The following is an 18,984-nucleotide window of genomic DNA, read 5'->3' as shown; positions in this document are numbered from 1 at the left end:
ACTAGGTAAATGCCAGTGGCTGTGTGATTTGATGATTTGTGGGGTCTTTGGAATTTTTTACACTGGACCCTGACCACTCTAAAGAAGTTGTCTTTATTCTAAATACTTTGTTAAACTGACTTACCTCTTAAGTTATATCAGAGCTTGGGACTTTCAAATTACCTTGGCCTATAGGAGATTTTGATCTATTTATTCTAAGAGACTATCCAGTCAAGTATTTTCAGATTTTCTTTACAGTAATGGATAATAAAAAGTAAGTTAGTCTTACTTCTTCATGAGTACATAGCATTTATAGACCTTAAGGTCTTACGGTAGTGTTCCATATTGACATTAAACAGTGCACAGTTCTCAAGTAGACATTAAACACATTGCTTTCGTTATCCACAACTTTGATCAATGATCATCTAAAAAACATTGATAATGATATCAATTGAAGAACACCATCCTTCATAGAAAAGTTACCGGAAGGAAAGGTTGCCTGAATAAAATTCTTTACATGAATGGCAAGTTTATTAGACATTGATCACCTCTGTTTTCAATATAAACCATCCTTTTTTTTTTAAGATTATGCTTGGCCTCTTGCATAGTCTGAAGGCATAAGAAATAACTTTGGTAAAGTGCTGAGATTCCAACACTTTTTAACAGCTGACAATAGCTGTCAAGTAGCAGGCTGTAAAAACTTTATCACTGGCACTGAGTAGAAATAGCCACAAGGGTAGTGCTCAGTTTGCAAATTTTTCCCGATTTTGTTTTTTTTTTTAATTTTTCCCATTTTTAAGTTGACTAGAATTTGGGAAGCATTTTCTTATTGTAGCATAAATAGACTTAAGATTCTAGCCCTCAAAAACGTCTTTAACCGACCTGAGTAATAATTCTCTTTTGCCTTCCTTTAACCTCTGTCTGTACCGTGACTTCTTTGGAAAATGTATTCCTGTGGTAGTGGGAGAAGCCTGATTAAATTCTCTTTCCCTCTTATTAATAGAAATTCCCCAGTCACGGGCCTTGAGAAATGGGTAAACTGTCGTGAACACAAATATCTTGTATAAAGAAAGAATTTCTCAAGGTCTTTCTCTTCCTGGATGTTTTGAATTGTGCGTAAAGAGATATTGGGTCTGTGCAGGGGCAGGAAATCCAAATTGCTGCTGTCTTCTGTTTGATTGTATGAGTCATTTGTGAATTGAGTCAGGTCCTTTTTATACCAATATGGAGGAGAAATAACACATTTTTTTATAGTTGTGTACAGTGTTCAACAGAAGGCTTATTTCCTTTTGTATCTCCAGCACTTAGCACAGTGCCCAATATGTAAAAGATGCTGTGTTTCTTGAGTGAATGAATGATTAGCTGACCTTCATGAAGTGCTTTAAATTCCACTTGGTCTCTCTGAGATTGTGGTAATTTGATAAATACATTATTTTTGCAGCAATTTTAAAATTGAATCATGGACTTAGGAGTGATAAGCTTTTGTAGGTACTTTGCTTTCTTGTGTAAGAGATGGTGCGTTTTCTAAAAATTTAAATAGGATGGCCTAATTGCCATCAGCCCACACTAAGGCAGTTGTTTTGGTGCAGTGGAAAAATTAAGAGAAAAAAGAGATTGCCTAACTGAATTAGATTGCCAAAGAACAAAGTGTAATTTTCCAAGTTACAAAACAATCTCCAAATCTCGATATCAGTGTTTCTATTTTAGAATAATAAGTGTTGTCTTTTGGCTTAACTGTAAGCCCCAGTATTTCCTAATCTTATCTCCCCTCATAATTCTTAGGAGGAGTTAGTATAGCAGAATACTTATAGCATGGGCTTTGGAACTCAGGCCAACCTGGATTCAAACCCCATTCCCCACTAACTCCTCTGTGACATTGGTCAAGCTATGAAAACGAAATAGTCTGTTTTTCTCATTGTAAAAGGGGGATGATAAAGGGTCCTTGTCACACTTAAGTGAATTAATGTCTGTTATGCACTTAGGCAGATAGAAATGCTGGACACATGTTAGCTGTTGTTATGTGATAACCCCCATATGAGCATTGCATCTTTTTGCCCCTTTGCCTTTGCCTGTGTTGACCTTTTTTTTGAGTATATTTGAAGTTCAAGTTCTTGCCACTTTTTGAAGACTTAGTTTCAGATGCCTCCTCACTGTATTTTCTCTCACTGCCTCATCCAAGTTCGCATAGTGGTCGATCCCAGAACTCACCATGTATCATCGTCGCGTCTGTCTGTCTCCTGCACAAGATCACAAACTCTTTAAGGATAGGAGTATGTTTGTAGTTTTCTCCATTCCTACTGCAGAGTTTGGCACGTAGTATTTAACAGGGCATTTGTTAAATTGCTTAATTGACGTGTACATGGAAATCTTTTATAAATTGTGCAGTGTTAATTAAATGGTAGTACTAGTTTAGGGCTTAATATATGCCTAGCAATGTGCTTGATATGTTAGGAAGGAGTTATTTGGTATTTAAGTACCAAAGATGAGAATATTACCATGAAGCTAATTGAGCAATGATTCCAAGTACCAGACTGTAACATTTTTTATCATCTATGTGTAATTTATTTTAGCAACTTTTAGAACCTTATGTATAAGTGAAAGTTCTGTTTGCTTCCTTCCTACTGGAAGTTTCTTAGATACCAAGTTCAGTCCCATCTTTTAAATTGATTCTCCCCCCAGAATCTTGAAGCTAATTGGTTTAAATACAATATTTTATTTATATTTTATTTTATTTTGATGGCTAAATCTGGATGACTAGCATTAAAAACTTAGTATGTCAGACACTGAAGACTTTAATATACTAACTGATTTAAATCCTTATAACAACACTAGTGGATGTAGGTAGTATTGTTTTCCATGCTTTATGGTGAAAGAACTAAAACTTACTGACATGGGGTAACTTGTTGTAGATCACAGAGTTGGTAAGTGCTGGATCCAGGATATGAGCCTAGTAATCTGGCTCTGGAGCCTAAATTCATAATTATGCACCTGCCTGCTCTTTTCACTTATTTGAATTTTGTCTGTTTTTTAATTTAATTTGAGGTAATATATATAAAGTATCTAATGTCTGTCTCAGAGTAGTTGCTCAAAAAATGAAAGTTTTATTTCTTCCCTTCTGATGTGAATGATATCACATATATAAGAGATAAATTCAAAGATAATTATATAAAAACAAGTATCATGAGCATCGTAAGGGTTCGCGCTCTCTAAACCTATCTGAGATTTTTAATTCCTTGTTGCAGCGTTTGTTGAACATCTTATTTTAATCCAAGAGAATGTTCTTGCGTGTAAGAAATCACAGAGTATCAGAAAACGGTGGAGAATAGTAGACCTGTCTTGTTTCAAAATTCAGTTTTCTTTTTTGCTGATACTTTGATCAGAAGACAAGTCACTTTTTAAGACTTGTGTGTGAAATTTTAGGTGTGTTTTTTGTTGCTGTGTATGCTTGTCTGTCTTAAGTAACAAATGGTCGTCATTTTAAGATTGTTTTAAAGTCACCTTGCAGTTTGATTTCAATGGGGATAAACTTGATGTCCAGTATCTTAAGATCCACATAACTTGCACAGTTTTACTGTTACGTAGATTGGAAATTCAGGTCAAATATTTCCTGATTATTATTACATAGAGCAAAATCCTGATGTAGTTTACCATTGTTTTCTTCCTTAATATCAACATTATAGAGTATATATTTATATGATATTTATTATATCAGTATTGGTTCTGTTATGTTTATAGAAAATTTTTAGACTATTTCAAGCTCTATATTTCATGTAAGCACTTTTTATCTTTTTAAAAATAGGTAAATCAACAAACTGGGAAGATGATGGTTGGGGAGCATGGGAAGAAACAGAACCCCAAGAACCTGTAAGTCTTTCTAAATGTACGCATGCTCTTTGATAGTGGCATTTTCCTTTGTAATAATAGTGACATATTTCAATGTTAGGTTGATATTTTAAAATCTTTGTCAAGAATGTTTTTGTGCTTACGTAATAGTACTTAAGTAGATGCCTATTCTTAAGGATTTAATGGCTTTATAGCTAAGTAGGCTAAATGGAGAACAGTTGTTTTAGGATTCTTTCTCCTTCACTAGTTATTCTTTTAGACTCTTTCACTTATTCATTCAACATATATTTGTTAAGTTCCCATCAAATTCTAGTCACTTCTCTAGGTGCTGAGAATATAGCAGTTAGCAAGGTAGACAAAGTCCCTGTATATGTTAGGTGTTTTCACCTCAGAGTAATGGAAAATCTAACCTAAACTGGCTTAAATAACAAGGACATTAATTAGCTCACAGAGAAGGAAGTCAGGGGCCGGCCTGGTGGTGTAGTGGTTAAGTATGCTCTGCTTTGGCGGCGTGGGGTTCACTGGTTCAGATCCTGGGCACAGACCTACACACCACTCGTCAAGCCATGCTGTGGTGGCCTCCCACATATGAAGAACTAGAAGGACTTACAACTAGGATGTACAACTGTGTACTGGGGCTATGGGGAGAAAAAAAAGAGGAAGATTGTCAACAGATGTTAGCTCAGAACTGATCTTCCTCACCAAAAAGAAAAGCATTAAAAAAAAAAAAGAAAGCAGTCAGAGATAGTATGGACTCCTGGGTCGTTTGATCAGCTGATTCAGCTATGTCATCAAGGACTTCAGTTCTTTCCTTCTGTCTGCTCTGCATACACAGTGCTGACTTCGTCCTAAAGCTTGTTCCTCTCACAGGTGTGGTGTGGCAACATGTTTCTTCTTTCATGATCAGAGGGAGAAAAAGACTGGGGATTTAATGACTGTTAGGAGTGGGGAAGAACATTCACAGAAGCCTCTAGGAGACCTTGCCTTATTTTTTCTTGGCCAGAATTGGACCAGATACTCATTTCTCAACTAGCCACTGGCAAAGGATATATTTCCTTCAGTGAATCATACCATCTCCTGGTGTTGAAGGATAAAAGGGTCAGCTTCTCCTGAGGCCCATGGCCACACAGGGAAGGAGTTGATACCTGAACAAAATCCAGACTTTTTTGTGAAGAAGAACGAACATATATAATGGATAGGTCTTCTGATCATCCTCTTCCCAGCAGCTTACACTCTAATGTGGAGAAAGAAATTTTTTTTGGAAGATAGATGAAAAATATAAATGGTGGTAATAGTTCCACAGAGAATTCAAGTGGTCATGTGGTGATCAAGTGACTCTTGTAGATTGGGTGGTCTAGGAAGGCTTTGCAGAGGATGCAACATTTATGCTGAGATCTGAAAGCCAACAGGGAGTCAACGAGGTGAGGATCTGCCAAAGAGCATTGCAGGCCAGAGCAGCAGCTCAAGCAAAGGTCCTACGGCAGGAATAGGCTTGGCATTTGAAGGAACGTAAAGAAGGCCAGTGTGGCTTGGCAGAACTGGGACGGCCACAAGATGGGCTTAGAGAAGTAAGCAGACCTGATGGAAGGCTTCGTGAGTTTGGAATTTATTCTAAATGTGATAGGACACCACACCTACCATATTTCTTATTTTTAAAGTTCACCTTGGCTGCTGTTTGGAATAGGTTGAAGTAGGGAGACCCATTAGGAGGCTCTTGTGGTAGTTTAGTTGGTGGCTTGCGTTAAGTTGGTTTAGTGAAGATGAGAAATTGGTGGATTCAGGGTACGTTTTAGAGATGATGATAAGACTTGCCTATGAGTTGGTTGTGAAGGATGAGGAGAAAAAGAAAAAATCAAAGCAAGAATTAACTTGTTTCATCTAGGATGTGGTGTAGAATAGGTTAAGAAAACATAATTGATAAGATCTTGATACTCCCTGAAGTGAGTAATAGGTACCATTCTGTTTATTTTTGTCAATGTTTGAAAATATCTATAATAAAAAGTTTCTTGAAAAGACCCTTCCAGGTATTTGGCTTGAGCAACTGGATGGATGGTATGTCATTTATTGAGTTGGGGAAGACTAAAAGAATATGTCTAGGGGAGAAAAGAAGGAGCAGCGTGTTGTAAGCAGAGCAGACTAATGTAATAGAGATTTATGGAAAAGCTCCAAGAGAGGATTAAGAACAGGAAACCATTTCAGAAGACGTCGAGGAGAGTGGGGGTGTGTTGGCTAGGATATGAAGGAGCTCGAGGAACTTGGTTATCCCGTCACCTCAGCAAGCAAACACCGTCCCTTGCTGCTCCAGTGTTACGTCAACGTGGAGACTCACCTCTGCTCTGTCTCTGCTTTTACTAAGACTGTGACTGGCTTCTGCTTACTCATGATTTAGACTATTTCATGGCTTTCCTTAAATCTTTTGCGTATGCTTGTCTTGGATTCTTTCTCCTCTTTGGCTCACACTCAGAGCTCCTATGAGCATTTTACTGAGTCTGTTTATCACCCTCCATTATTAGGATATTTGGGAAAAGAGGACATAGTGTTTATACCAGGCCACTTCATGGGACATCAGCCAACTTATTAATGCTGCCCTCTGGTCAGGCACCCATCAGCAGTCTAGTTAGCTGTGACAAGAATGAGGAGGAGAGGGAAGCGGGAGGAGGGATATGTGAAAAAAAGTTTGAAGACCCTGCATGACTCTATGTAAGCAAACCTCTCAGGAGGGGATGTGCTTTGAGAATTTCTCAGAAAGGGATCGTGTAACTCAAGCTACCTTGCATGTGGTGTTGGGTACAGTTACTCTTAGTATTTGTTTTCTCGAATCATAGAGCTAAGTGACTATTGTGAGTCATACAGCAAGCTCCCAAGTAAGTTTGAGGTTTTCTGTAATAGACCTCAGAGACATTGCATGTTCAAGGGGACACGTGCATTCATGATCTCAGAGGAGGTTCCTCTGGAACCTCCTTTGAGGGACAGTTATTATTAAATATATAAAATAGTGCTGGTGCTGAGTTATGGTATTTATTTACAGACCCAGAGGCCTACATCTTTAAGAGTCCACTGGTACATAGTTGGTTCTTTGTGGAATGGATTTTTATTTGTGAATGATATAGTTTGGGATTTGCGTGTGAGACTAGTTTTCCTTACAATTATCTGCTACATCTTCCCTGATAATATTAAGGGGGTTAGTTTACTGACAGTGTGTCATAGAGCTGCTCTTTGGCTCATCTAACAGTGCGTCTTCCCTAAGTGTATACCCCTCCATGGCCTTATAACCTTTCATGGCAGAAATGACTGCTACTACATGTTGGGGTCCAAGATGCGAGCAGGCCTGAAGTAACGCTCTGTGAATTTGGAGTTTATTCTAAATGTCATCAGAAACCTCACTGTGTGGTTTCTGGGTTTTTTTGATGGGGGGTAGCGGGGGGAAGATTAGCCCTCAGCTAACATCTGCTGCTAATCCTCCTCTTTTTGCTGAGGAACACTGGCCCTGAGCTAACATCCGTGCCCATCTTCCTCCATTTTATATGTGGGATGCCTGCCACAGCATGGCTTGCCAAGCGATGCCATGTCCACAGCCGGGAACTGGGCCTGTGAACCCCGGGCCGCCGAAGCAGAATGTGCGCACTTAACCACTGCACCACTGGGCCGGCCCCTTGTTTCTGGTTTTTAAAGCTCACCTGGGCTGCTCTGTGGATGGGGTTGTAGTAGGCCTTTTTATTAGCTATGCCTCTCATTCTCATAAAGGTCTTGGGCTGGTTTATTTTGCAGTATTTAATTTTGATGTTCCACTCTTCCAGCTGATTCTGGGTGATGTGGACAAGGGTAGCCTGATTAGAATGTATAAGTGTGAATGGACTTCCTTGAAATCTGACCTGTAATGTATGTCATCTTCTCTTTGTTGGTAAGGATATCCCAAATCTAGGGATAATGTCTTTTCACTGTTTCAGTTAAAAGCTGAAATGCGCTTCTACTCATTCTAAAACACACAAAATTAGTTGCCTGTAGATCATTTCTTCATTTGGATAAAATTTGAATATTTACAAATGGCCCTGATGGGTGAGGGTGGCCTCTTCTCTTTTTCTTGATAGATTTGCTCACACTATGGTCTTGACAAATACAGCAAGTGAAACAGTATCGTTAGACCTCATTGACAGCAATTTTGGGTACACTAATCATTCCTAACTGTTTATCATCCCCTGTTGAGCCCTTGTACCTTGTCATGGTCCTGTATACATGGTGAGGGAGAAGATACTTGGATGACAACAAAAGTGGGCCAGGACAGTGATGTTCAGGAGTTATCTGGACGTTAAAGTTATCCTGCTGTGTTTAAGACAGCTTCTCGGAACTTAGATCCTGTCCTCAAAACAAGACAACATCTTTGCCAAGGGAGACTGTTTGGTGAGTGAGAACAAAAATGGCAGTATGGTCCGGGAAAAGAATATGACCTCTGCCTTGCACTGCAGCATCATCCAGGACTTCCCATGTGTAACATCATTATGAGGTTTTACTGAGCAAAGTGTTTTATACTAGGGCTATTGGAAATGTTATTCATCTGCAGTAAGAGACTTCTGTTACTTCTACTATTGTCTGTGATTATGAGCAACTCCAAGGCATAACCAGCTCCAGAGGCATAAGAAGAATAGGAGTAAATTTTGGCAGACGTAGGAAACGCAGAATTACCTGCTCTAGTCAGGGTGTTGTAGGCGCCTACTCAGAATGGAAAGGGAACGTTCTACTCTCCCTTGTGTGGAACAGACAGCAGACTCACAACGTGCCTTCCCGGAGAGTCTCACTGGCAGGTCGTGTCCACCTCCAAGGTGAGCCCAGTATTGGTAGAAGTGGAAAGTCTTGAAGTCACCTGATGTTTGTGTCAAGGCGCTGTAACTGTAAAAACAATGATAGGGCTCTCTACCATTCGCCCTTGGGTTGTGGTTATCATGACCAGCAGAGGAGAGTAAGCTTTTCTTCTTTGTTAGTCTGGCATTAGAGAGATGTTGTGTTTTAGTCTTTAGGAGGCTGCAGTGGCGTGTAGACGAACCACAGATGGAGTAACTAAGAGTAAAGTGTAGCAGCCACTGCCACTGAATGCTGACCTGGAGGCCAGCTGCCTGCTACTGAGTCCAGCAGAAAACTGAAAACTTCAGGGTGTTTTTATCTCCATAAGTCTCTTAGCTCTTTGAGAGTTAGTTTCTTATTTTTATGGAAGGAGAGAGTAAGGGGCTTTTATCATCAGAGAGATTTAGTTCCAGGGGTCTGGACAGGCTTTTTTAAGAAAAGAGAAAGCCTCTTTAGCTTTCTCTCACTTTGAGGTGTCAGCTACAATAAGGGCTTACTGAAGAAAGCCTATTCTAATTCTGTTATCAGCAATAGCCAGCCACGTCCAAGAAGGGATGTGTCTATGACACTGGTAGGCCTAGCAACTTTAAGGATGGCTTCTGCTAAAGAAGGGGACAAATGTCTTTCTCCTATAGATATCTCATGCCTGTATTAGTCTGCTCAGCTGCCATAGCAGAATACCGCAGACTGGGTGGCTTAAAGAACAAGAATCTGTTTTCTCACAGTTCTGGAAGCTAGAAGTCCAAGATCAAGGTGCCGTCAGGGTTGGTTTCTGGTGAGACCCTTCTTCCTGGCTCACAGATGGCTGCCTTCTCAGTGTGTGCTACGTGGCCTTTCCTCTGTGCACAACGAGAGAATGGCTTCTGGTGTCCCTTCCTCTTCTTATAAGGATACTAGTCTGTCAGATTAGGGCCCCGCCCTTATGACCCCGTTTAACCTTAATTACCTCCTCAAAGGCCCCATCTCCAGATACAGTAAAATTGGGGCTTAGGGCTTCAATATGTGAATTTGAGGGGCACGCAGTTCAGTCCATAATAATGCCCAAAATAAAGGATCGTGTCAGCCATAATTCTTATGTGTACAAGTGCGAAGAATAAAGGTAAGGAATTCCTACTTGCCCAAAAGTAAATACACGAAAGGATTGGAAAGGCAAACAGAACAGGCTCTCAAGATGGAAGAAAAGGCAAAACAAAGGTCTTCCTTTCTGCAAACTTAATTTTAAGTGGGCATCATGGCAGATAGCGTCTGGCTTGGGGAAATGGGAAAAGAAGATAGTTGTACTACAATACCGGCTGATGGATGAGCCTGTAACAAATAGTAAATAGCTTTGCTGTATTTTTTCAGTGTTACAAGGGCTTTTAGTTGGGATTATAATTTTTTGCTTTGGGAAAGAAGTGATTAGAGGGAAATATTTTTCTCAGCCTCATGCTATAATGGGAATCAAGGCAGTTTGGGGAGAAGCGTGACGAGGTTTAATTTAATTTTAACTGGCAAGGCAGATTTAATGAGCTTTCCTTCTTTAGTGTATTAAGACCAAAGGTAGGAAGTATAGAATCAAGGATTTGCTTGGCAGTGGTTTCTGGAACAGGAAGCACAGAAGGTTCTGGCTTAAAGTCCTCAGTTAAGGTAGACAGCATGGAAAATTTCCGCTCAAAAGACACTTTGGAATATGCTCCATCTGTTTACAGAAAGTAGTGTAATACAATTTACAGAAGCAGTTACAATCTAGAAGACTAACAGGGAATGAAAGCATGCTGGGCAGATAGAGGCCCCAGAGAAGTGTTTGCTTACAGGCTGAGAAATGGAATATAGCATGACCTGATTAGAGATTCTTAGAGCATTAATAATCTGGAATAATTCTAGAAAATACTTTGCCTTATTTTAGTGTCATTAGACTCTGGTGCCATCTACCACACAGGAGACATTAGCACCAAATTGACCAGAGGCTGAAGGAGAGGGCTCAAGTTATATTAAGGATGTGCCCTAGGTTCTCCTTGGGTGAGAGGCTAGGGGCTGCAGAGGGTCTCTTTCCTAAGGGTGGGTTTTCGTTGAACTTTGGGCCTTTGACTGTTAGAAACACTCATCTTGCCAATGATCTTCCTCTCAACATTAATACAGTTGGGGTCTAGCCTAGTGATTCTCCACTGGGAGCGATTTTGTCCCCTCGGGACAGTTGGCAATGTCTGGAGTCATTTTTGGTTGTTACAACTTGGAGGAAGTTACATCTAAGTGGGTAGAGGCTAGGGATGCTGCTAAGCATCTTCCAATGCATGGGAGAGCCCTCCCAAACAACGAATTATCCATCCTAAAATGTCGGTTGTGCTGAAGTTCAGAAATCTTGGTCTAGCCCATGGCTCTTATTGTGGCTCTGCCCATCTTTCCTTCTGCCCTTCCCTCTTTTTGTTCTCTTAAGAGAACATTTCTTAGTCTGTTTGGGGGGCTTCAAAACTTTTGATCTTTATGACCTTTAACTTGCTTTTAGTAGATTCTGGCGAAGTGATTTGCTAGTGTAAAAAGTGCAGCTAAAGTATTGTTTACCAGAAAACAAAGGTGGAATCTAAGTTGTTCCTGGGTCTTTGGCCACAGACCAAAGTCATCCAGGCTCCATCTTGGTGGCATTATTTATGCCTAAATGTTTAAGAGAGACCTATTGTTAGTTTCTCAGTGTAGTCAGCCACCACTTTTCCTTGCTCTTGTTTATAGTTGTTAATTTTAGTTCAGGTTTGCACTCCTCTGGCATTCCTGCAGGATAGGGTAGCTTCTGTTACTTTTGACTTGGTGTTGGGCTTCTGGTCTTCTGCCGGGGAGGGAGGACAGTGATCTGACTGGGCGGGGTCGGGGAAGGGATCTGGAAACCTGACTGCTGTTACTAGACACACTTGCAACCAAGCCTCCTGGTTTCAGCCACATCTTTGCCCTCCTTTCTGGAGGGACCTGCACCAATTCCTAAGCCTGTTGGCAGTTTTGCATGCAGCTGGGGTTGCTCCTCAGCCTTCCTCTCCATCAGTTTAGGAGCTATAAAATCAGTTACCACTTGTCCATCTGCTTTCTAGCTCTCAACACTGTGGGTTTTCTCCTCTTGTTCTTTTTGCCTGTGCTGGGTTTTACCTTTAAACAAACTCTTTTACAGCTGTTTTAGTGGAGTTGAGAGTGTTGGGGAGAAGGAGAGTAAAATTCATGTGTTTAATTTCTTGCTTTCTGTGAAAGTCCAGATAGATTTCATTTTTACATACAGTTCTACCTCTTGCTTTTTCCATTTAATGTAATTTGGAGGTTTTTCCATAGTGCGTATACATGTAAATTGTCTAGTTTTTTAAGAAAGGATGCTAAATATTTCATTGTTTGGATAGATATACTGTGATTTATTTGACCATGTTCCTGTTGAGAGATATTTAGTTTTTGTTCTTTTTTTCTTTTCTTCTTCTTTTTTTTCTGTCACAATCAATGCTGTAATCATTTTTACATCTACTGTGCATCTTTGGTTACACATGAGAGTGTAGTGTCATGATTGAGAGTCAGACTGCCTGAATTTCTGTCCTAGCTCTGCCACTTAGTGACTATGAAACTGTAGGCAGAGTTACTTCACTTCTCTGAGTTCTGTTACTTCACTCATAAAGTGGGGCTAATAACAATATCGAACTCATAGGATTGTTAAGAGGATTAAATGAGATGTACTTAGAGTAGTACATGCAACATAATAAGTGCTCAATAAATGTTAGCCATTCTGATTTTCCCTTTAGAATAAATTCCTAAAACTGGAATTGCTAATGTAAAAGGTATACATATTTTAAATGTCGATAGAAATTGTTGAATGGTGCTTCCAAAGGACTGCCCCAGTTTGTATTCCAGTCAGCCGCATGTGAGAGTGCCTTTCTCTGTTGTGTTACAGAAATAAAAACAGCTCTGAACCAATTTGTTTGTATCATTGACTGCGCTATTGTTTATTTTGTAAAAATGAAATATTTCTCTGTATCCGTATTTTTATCAATATTAGGAAACAAAAGACTATGAGAGAATGAGTGTGTGTTTTTACAGAGGGCTGCTTTTCTCAGGTATTCTTTGAAATTTTTGACCCCTAGTATGTTATCAAACTTTAATCTTTGCTAAATCATATCAGTGTGACATGGCTTTTCAGTATTTTAATTTGTATTTTTAAATTTATGAGTGAGGTTGGTCGTCTTTTCATGTTGTTCAATTATAAATCATTTTGGAGAATGTGTACTATAATCTATTTTTTTATAAATACTAATAGCAATTTAAGGTCCATCACATTTGGTTTAACTATTAGATCTCTTCTCATTTATATTAAGTGCTAATTGTTTCTTGTTTACTAGTCTTGTTTATCTAACTCAATGATAAAGTTTTGGGGCAGGAATTGTATGGTACTTTCTTTTATCCCATGGCGCCTAGGGGAGCACGCAGATTTAGTATTTAATATTAAACAGTTATTCAGAAATAGAGAAGTAAGCTTTTTAGGTTTAGAGTTTCATTGTAATTATTTGTGAAATGAATTTTTTACGAGTGATGATGAATTCGTTCTGTAAAAATGACGCACCATTGCAGAAAATTCAGGTATCGCAGAAAAATGCAAAGTAAAATAATCTACTTCCCAATGTCTAAAAATAATCATCATTATTAACTTTAAGGAGTTGTAAATATAGGCATTTTGCTATGGCTATATACAGGTCAAGTGGTTGGATGAATGGGCACACAGAAAATTCTATAAAAATGGGATATTATATATACAATTTAAAAATAAATAATCACATAATTAGTCCTGCTTGAATTGACAGTTCAAGTAAAACTGTAAGAGTTACTGAATTATAATTACTTTTCTCCCTAACCTTAGGAAGTTAATTTTTAAAATTGAGATTTAAGTTGTAGGTTTTTGTCACTAATTGTATTTGTAAAATTTTTTTCTTTGGGTTATCTGTAATCATATTTAGAAAGAGGTCTTGCCTTTCCCCATTTTAATTTTGAAAAGGCCTTAAGATCTTTCATTTGAGAATGTCAGTCTCTGGTCTGGAAAGTGGCACAGACCAGTACTTTTTGTCCTGTGTGAGATAGAACTCCAGGGCTCTGCAGAGGTGCTGTAGAGCTTCTGTCTCTGCTTTTCTGTTTCATTTGTTGAAGTTTTGTATAAGATTTTGTTAAGAGTAAAAAGTCCTGCTACTAAAAAGTTTGAGAAACATCAATGTTACATATGTTGACAGCAGTCTAGAAAAACAAGAAAAACCTATTTATATAGTGTTGCTTTTGTGTTTCAAAATTGCTGAAGCACTTATGTCTCTTGGTTTAAAAAGCGTAGATGACTTTTATTTCTGTGATTTAGATTGAAAACTGCTGAGAATTACTGTGAAGGTACTAACAGCCCCTTGATTATACTGGATTTTACTAGTACTACCATAATGTGTAAATGTCCGTGAAAGTTAGCACTATGACAGTGACAATATAAATTGCAAATGATAGACTAATTATACTAAAGTTGAAAGCTTTGAAAAACTATTCATGCTATTTCAATGGCTATCTAGTCACCACAGTAACTGATAAACCAAAAAGAATTTGCTACTGTGTTTGCAGAGTGATAATTCACCAGCCTCTATAGTGACCAGCTAGAATTGAAAGCCTGGTTAAATTACTGCAATTTTACTGTCTAATATGTTGTGAAAGAATAATCACTTAACAAATTTGTGGGCTTAAAATCAAAAGAAAGAAATTTTAAGAAATATGTGGTATAGCCCTAGTTGTTTAGGAAGAATTCCTTTTTGTAATCCACATTGGTAGCTTCCCTATTTGTGTGGATTAAGAAAAATTTTTACTCGTCTCAGTTCAAAGAAAAATCCTTGAAGTTTAGGCCACACGAAAATAAAAATTATGCTTCCGACCAGCCCCCCCTCCCCCCACGGGGGTTATGTTTCATGGCTAATGGATGCATTTAATGTTAACTTTGGTAGCTAGGTGGGTGCCAGTTTTTGTGGAAAGCCAAGCTGGTACTGTTTTTGCCTTTTGTGAATTTTACACCTCACTTGGGGAATTAACCGCCTTGTCAAATGATGGTATTATTTTAGGATCAGTAGCTTCAAGGGAACAGTCTTAGTGACTGTGGGCCCTATTATTGTGGGGGAGGTTTTCAGAAAACCTCATTGTCAGGCACATGCCTTTATGGTACAAAACAAAATGACCTTGCATCTTGTCAGCCAACAGATCTGTGCTGATGCTGTGTTTGGCTTCACAGAGCGTTTTTTTAGTCCCTCTTTCCTGCCTGAGCTTTCGCGATGGGAATTGGAAATCAGGCTTCGCTGTAAAACCCAATACTAGTTCGTTGCCATCCAGCCTGGAGAGTGGATTTCTCTGTCTCTTCTATACCAACACTTTTGTCCAGTTACTTGTGCTTGGACTTGAGGCCCCCCCTGAAAAATCTGAGAGGAACCCACACTCCTTATTCTTGGTTTGTGTTTCTGCTGTGAGCCCTCCCCTGCGCCCTACCCTGGTGTTTTGAGCTGCGCCCTGACCCCAGTCTAAGTTAGGGCTCACTGGCCCAGCCCTTGCCTTGCTGTACCCTCTATTGCCTAGAGCAGTGGTTCTCAACCAGGGTCACTTTGCCCCCCAGGGCATATTAGGCAAAGTCTGGAGACAGTTTTGGTTGTCATGCTGGGGGTACTACTGGCCTCTAGTGGGTAGAGGCCGGGGAGGCTGCTGAACATCCTGCAGTGTACAGGACAGACCCTCCAATGAAGAACGACCCTGCTCAAAGTGTCACCAGTGCTGAGGGTGAGAAACCTTGGCTTAGAGCGGTGTATTTCAAACTGCGTATCGTGACTTGTGGTGAAATCAGTTTACTGTGTCTTGACCAGCACTTTTAAAATAATGAAATAGAATTAAAAAATTTTGGAGTCATCCCAGTTTGTCAAGGGTAGGTATTATTTTGGGTAACTTTTGTCTCAGTTTTGCGAGGTGGGGAGGTGGTTAGGAGGAAGCAGGGGAGGAAGTGGCTAAATCAGTTGGGATGTAAAGTCATTTTTATTGCTACTAGTTGAAGTTTTTTTGAAAGTTTAAAAATGTGGACATTTGAGGAGAGCAGATATGACCAGTTAGCTTCACTGCTCAGAAAATCCTTTGGGGACTCCCGGGTCCTTCAAGATGACTATAAGCTCCTCAGCACAGCGTATTCGAGGTCTTCGTCACCTGCCTGCCCTGCAGGGGCATCTTGTACCTTTCCACTGTTGGACTTTGCTTTGACAGCAGCTCCTCAAGTGGACTCCCTTCCCTCTAGGCCTTTGAGTATGCTGAACTCAAGGTTTCCTAGAGAAATAGGATGCAGGGGGCTGGTCTGGGAATATTTCCTCTGCTGAGAATGTCCACCTCCTCTTCCTCTCTCCTGCCATGCCCTGTCCCTTTTATTGCTGGCTGCTTTCAACTTTATCAGCAGAACTTAGCTTAGAACTTCCTTCCAGTAGGAAGATTTTTTTCTGAAACGGACACTCCACCCTCCCAGTCCCAGTCTGGTCTGCTGACCCTCCCATGTGCCGCCCTGACTGACTACTGTGTATGTATCCATCTGTCTTCCCAGAGGATGGAAGAGCATGAAGGACAGGGACTTTTTTTGTTCTTGTCTTTCTGTCCTAACGCAGTGCTAGCACATAGAGGTGTGAGCCCTTCTGGAGCATTTCTGAGGCAGTGTTGTGCAGGACAGATTAAAGCAGGGTGAGAGAAAGATGTGAGCCCATTGAGGATCCAGTCCTCCTCAGGGATTCTGACCCACAGGCCATTTCCTCATTCTTCCTCTTATTTGTATTATTTGTCCAGTCCCCTGATTTTAGAGGTAAGGAACCGGAGTTGCTAAGGAAAGAGTCCAATATGAGTATATGTTGCTTCAAATTTATTACCTATGGCATTCATGTGATTAGTGACAATCCACTTATTCTTTCCAGGCCTTGGTTTCCTTTTCTGGACAATGACGAGTTCGAATCAAATGATCTCCATGGTTCCTTCCATTTCTTTATAAGATTATATAATCCTGTCAGCTGGTGAGAGAGATGGTGACGTGTTTGAGGGATAGACTAGCAGTTCCAGGCTCTTTGATCACACCGGCTTGTGTCTACTACTACAATTTCTTAGTGAGTTAATTTATTGGTTTAAAAAAAATTTTAGAGGCTGGGCTGGTGGTGGTTAAGTAGTGGTTAAGTTCATGCTCTGCTTCAGTGGCCTGGGGTTAGCAGGTTCAGATCCCTGGTGTGGACCTACATATCAAGCCATGCTGTGGTGATGTCGCACATACGAAATAGAGGAAGATTGGCAACGGATGTTAGCTCCAGGACAGTGTTTCTCACCAAAAAGCATGCCTTTAAAAAAAAAGAATTTTAAAATGTTTCTTATTCAGCTAAACCAATGGTTCTCAACTGTGGGTATTTTGTTCTGCAGGGGACATTTGGCAGTGTCGAGAGACATTTGTGGTTGTCACATCTGGGAGAGTGTTGTGGGTATTTGATGGCTAGAGGCCAGGGATGCTGCTAAGCATCCTACAATGCACAGGACAGCCCCCACAATAATCTTTCAGCCCTAAATGTCAATAGCGCCACAGTTGAGAAACCCTGAGCTAAACCATTAAACCACCAGTAAGGTTTTAGTACTTGCAAGGTAGAGCTTGCTCTTATGTTTCTTACCATTTCTTATACTATTCATGACCCTTTAAATTTGATAAATACTCCATATATGTCAATCAGGTATTCAGTGTTTATGTTTAAAGGAAGGGGTCTATTTCATGGCTCTCTTTAAAAAGAGACATTAATGTTAAATACATGATCACGTTTTGCAAACAAGGTTACTTCAATGAGCCATTTGGCTGAGTTAGACTAGGTTAGACCTGCATACTCCATGTCACTTCTTCTTTATTCTTTGTGTGTGTGTGTGAGGAAGATTGTCCCTGAGCTAACATGTGTGCCAGGCTTCTTCTATTTTGTATGTGGGATGCCACCACAGCATGGCTTGATGAGTGGTGTCTAGGTCCATGCTCAGGATCTGAATCCACTAACCCCAGCCTGCTGAAAGTGGAGCGTGCAAACTTAACCACTATGCCACCAGGCCAGTTCCTCTTTATTTTTTTAATGAATGGGGAGCACTAGTTTTTTAATCTAAAAGTGGAGTAGAGCTTTTTGTCACCCCCTTAATTTTGGATCCACAGCTGCAGGCATTATACCTGGTCACCTGAAGTCACACCAGCAAGGAGAGTAGCAGAGCAGGTAAAATTTAAAGGTACTGGGCCAGATTTGCTTATAGGGCCCGGCTTCCCATGCAGCAGAGCGTGGGAAGCAGCACAGAGGATTGGCAATGCAATTGAACTCCAGTACCTGGATTCAAATCCCTGCTCCATCTGTGTAACTTGGGGACGTTATCTTGATAAGTCTCTGTTTCTCCATCTCCAAATTCAGGTCATAATAGAACCTTCTTTATAGAGTTACTGTGAGAGTTAAGTCGGATCCATGCGTAAAGCGCTTAACTCAGTGTCTGGCACACTGTAATGTTTGGCAGATGGTGCTATGAACATCATCTGAATCACCAGCGTCATCCCTGCCTCATTCCTCTTGAGCCAGATGCCCAGACCCACACACACACTGGGTCAGCCCCCTGTTGATAGGCCCACTGTCCTCTGCTTAGGATGGCGCCAGAGGATTTCTTTATCATGAGGAGAGATTTCAAGTTACCATGGCCTGATGTCTACTCGTCAAATTGCTTGGACACAAAGTAGCAGTTTAGGGCCTGGCCTTTTCCATCCTTTTGTTCTTTGTTTGCTCTCATATATAGTGTGTTCACTGTTGATGCGTCACCCTGATGTACCAAGGGATTTCCTTTTTCTTTTTGAGGATTGAGTGAAAGAAAATTGATTTAAGTAAGATTTCTTCTCCCACCTGCACTCCCAGTGGTTTTCAGTTTTTAAGTTTGCTTCATAATATTCTGGTAAAATTTACACTGCTGGGGGCAAAATAGCTAAGTAAGCTTATGGAGAAACAACTAGTTAGGGCAAAACAACGTATTTTTACCTCTGTTTATAATTTTAAGATTATTATTTGTTTTGGTTATTATCCTTAGAGGCTTTCTTGTTACTGAATCTGATACATTGAATACTGTGCCTTATTCACAAAGAATAGTTTCTTCAGAATTACATGTGACCAGAAACTTGTGGTCCCCCGCCATGTCTGTGGATCAAAATAGCTATTGAGCTTGTAATAAGAGCATGACACCATTGCATTTCCTGACAAGCTAGCATCATTCTCAAGCAGAAGACTAAAGCTGTAGTTGTAGAATTTTATGACACAGCAAATCCTAGTG

The 18,984-nt window shown here is 40.1% G+C and overlaps 1 protein-coding gene across 3 annotated transcripts in view; it reads left to right on the top strand.

Annotated features, from left to right (window-relative positions):
- The window catches only part of RAB3GAP2 (RAB3 GTPase activating non-catalytic protein subunit 2), a 100,415-nt gene that overhangs the window by 14,950 nt on the left and 66,481 nt on the right, over nucleotides 1-18,984 (top strand). For all 3 annotated transcript variants that reach the window (XR_006891042.1, XM_046678398.1, XM_046678397.1), the window contains exon 2: nucleotides 3,779-3,843. Coding sequence is in view for 2 of the 3 variants with exons in the window: in XM_046678398.1 (XP_046534354.1) it covers nucleotides 3,779-3,843 (65 nt within the window). In the remaining variant the exon portion in view is untranslated. The remainder of the gene's footprint in view (nucleotides 1-3,778; nucleotides 3,844-18,984) is intronic.

The sequence above is a fragment of the Equus quagga genome, chromosome 12 (genome assembly GCF_021613505.1).
Source record: "Equus quagga isolate Etosha38 chromosome 12, UCLA_HA_Equagga_1.0, whole genome shotgun sequence".
Lineage (NCBI taxonomy): Eukaryota > Metazoa > Chordata > Mammalia > Perissodactyla > Equidae > Equus > Equus quagga.
This window is presented reverse-complemented; position numbering and strand designations above follow the sequence as displayed.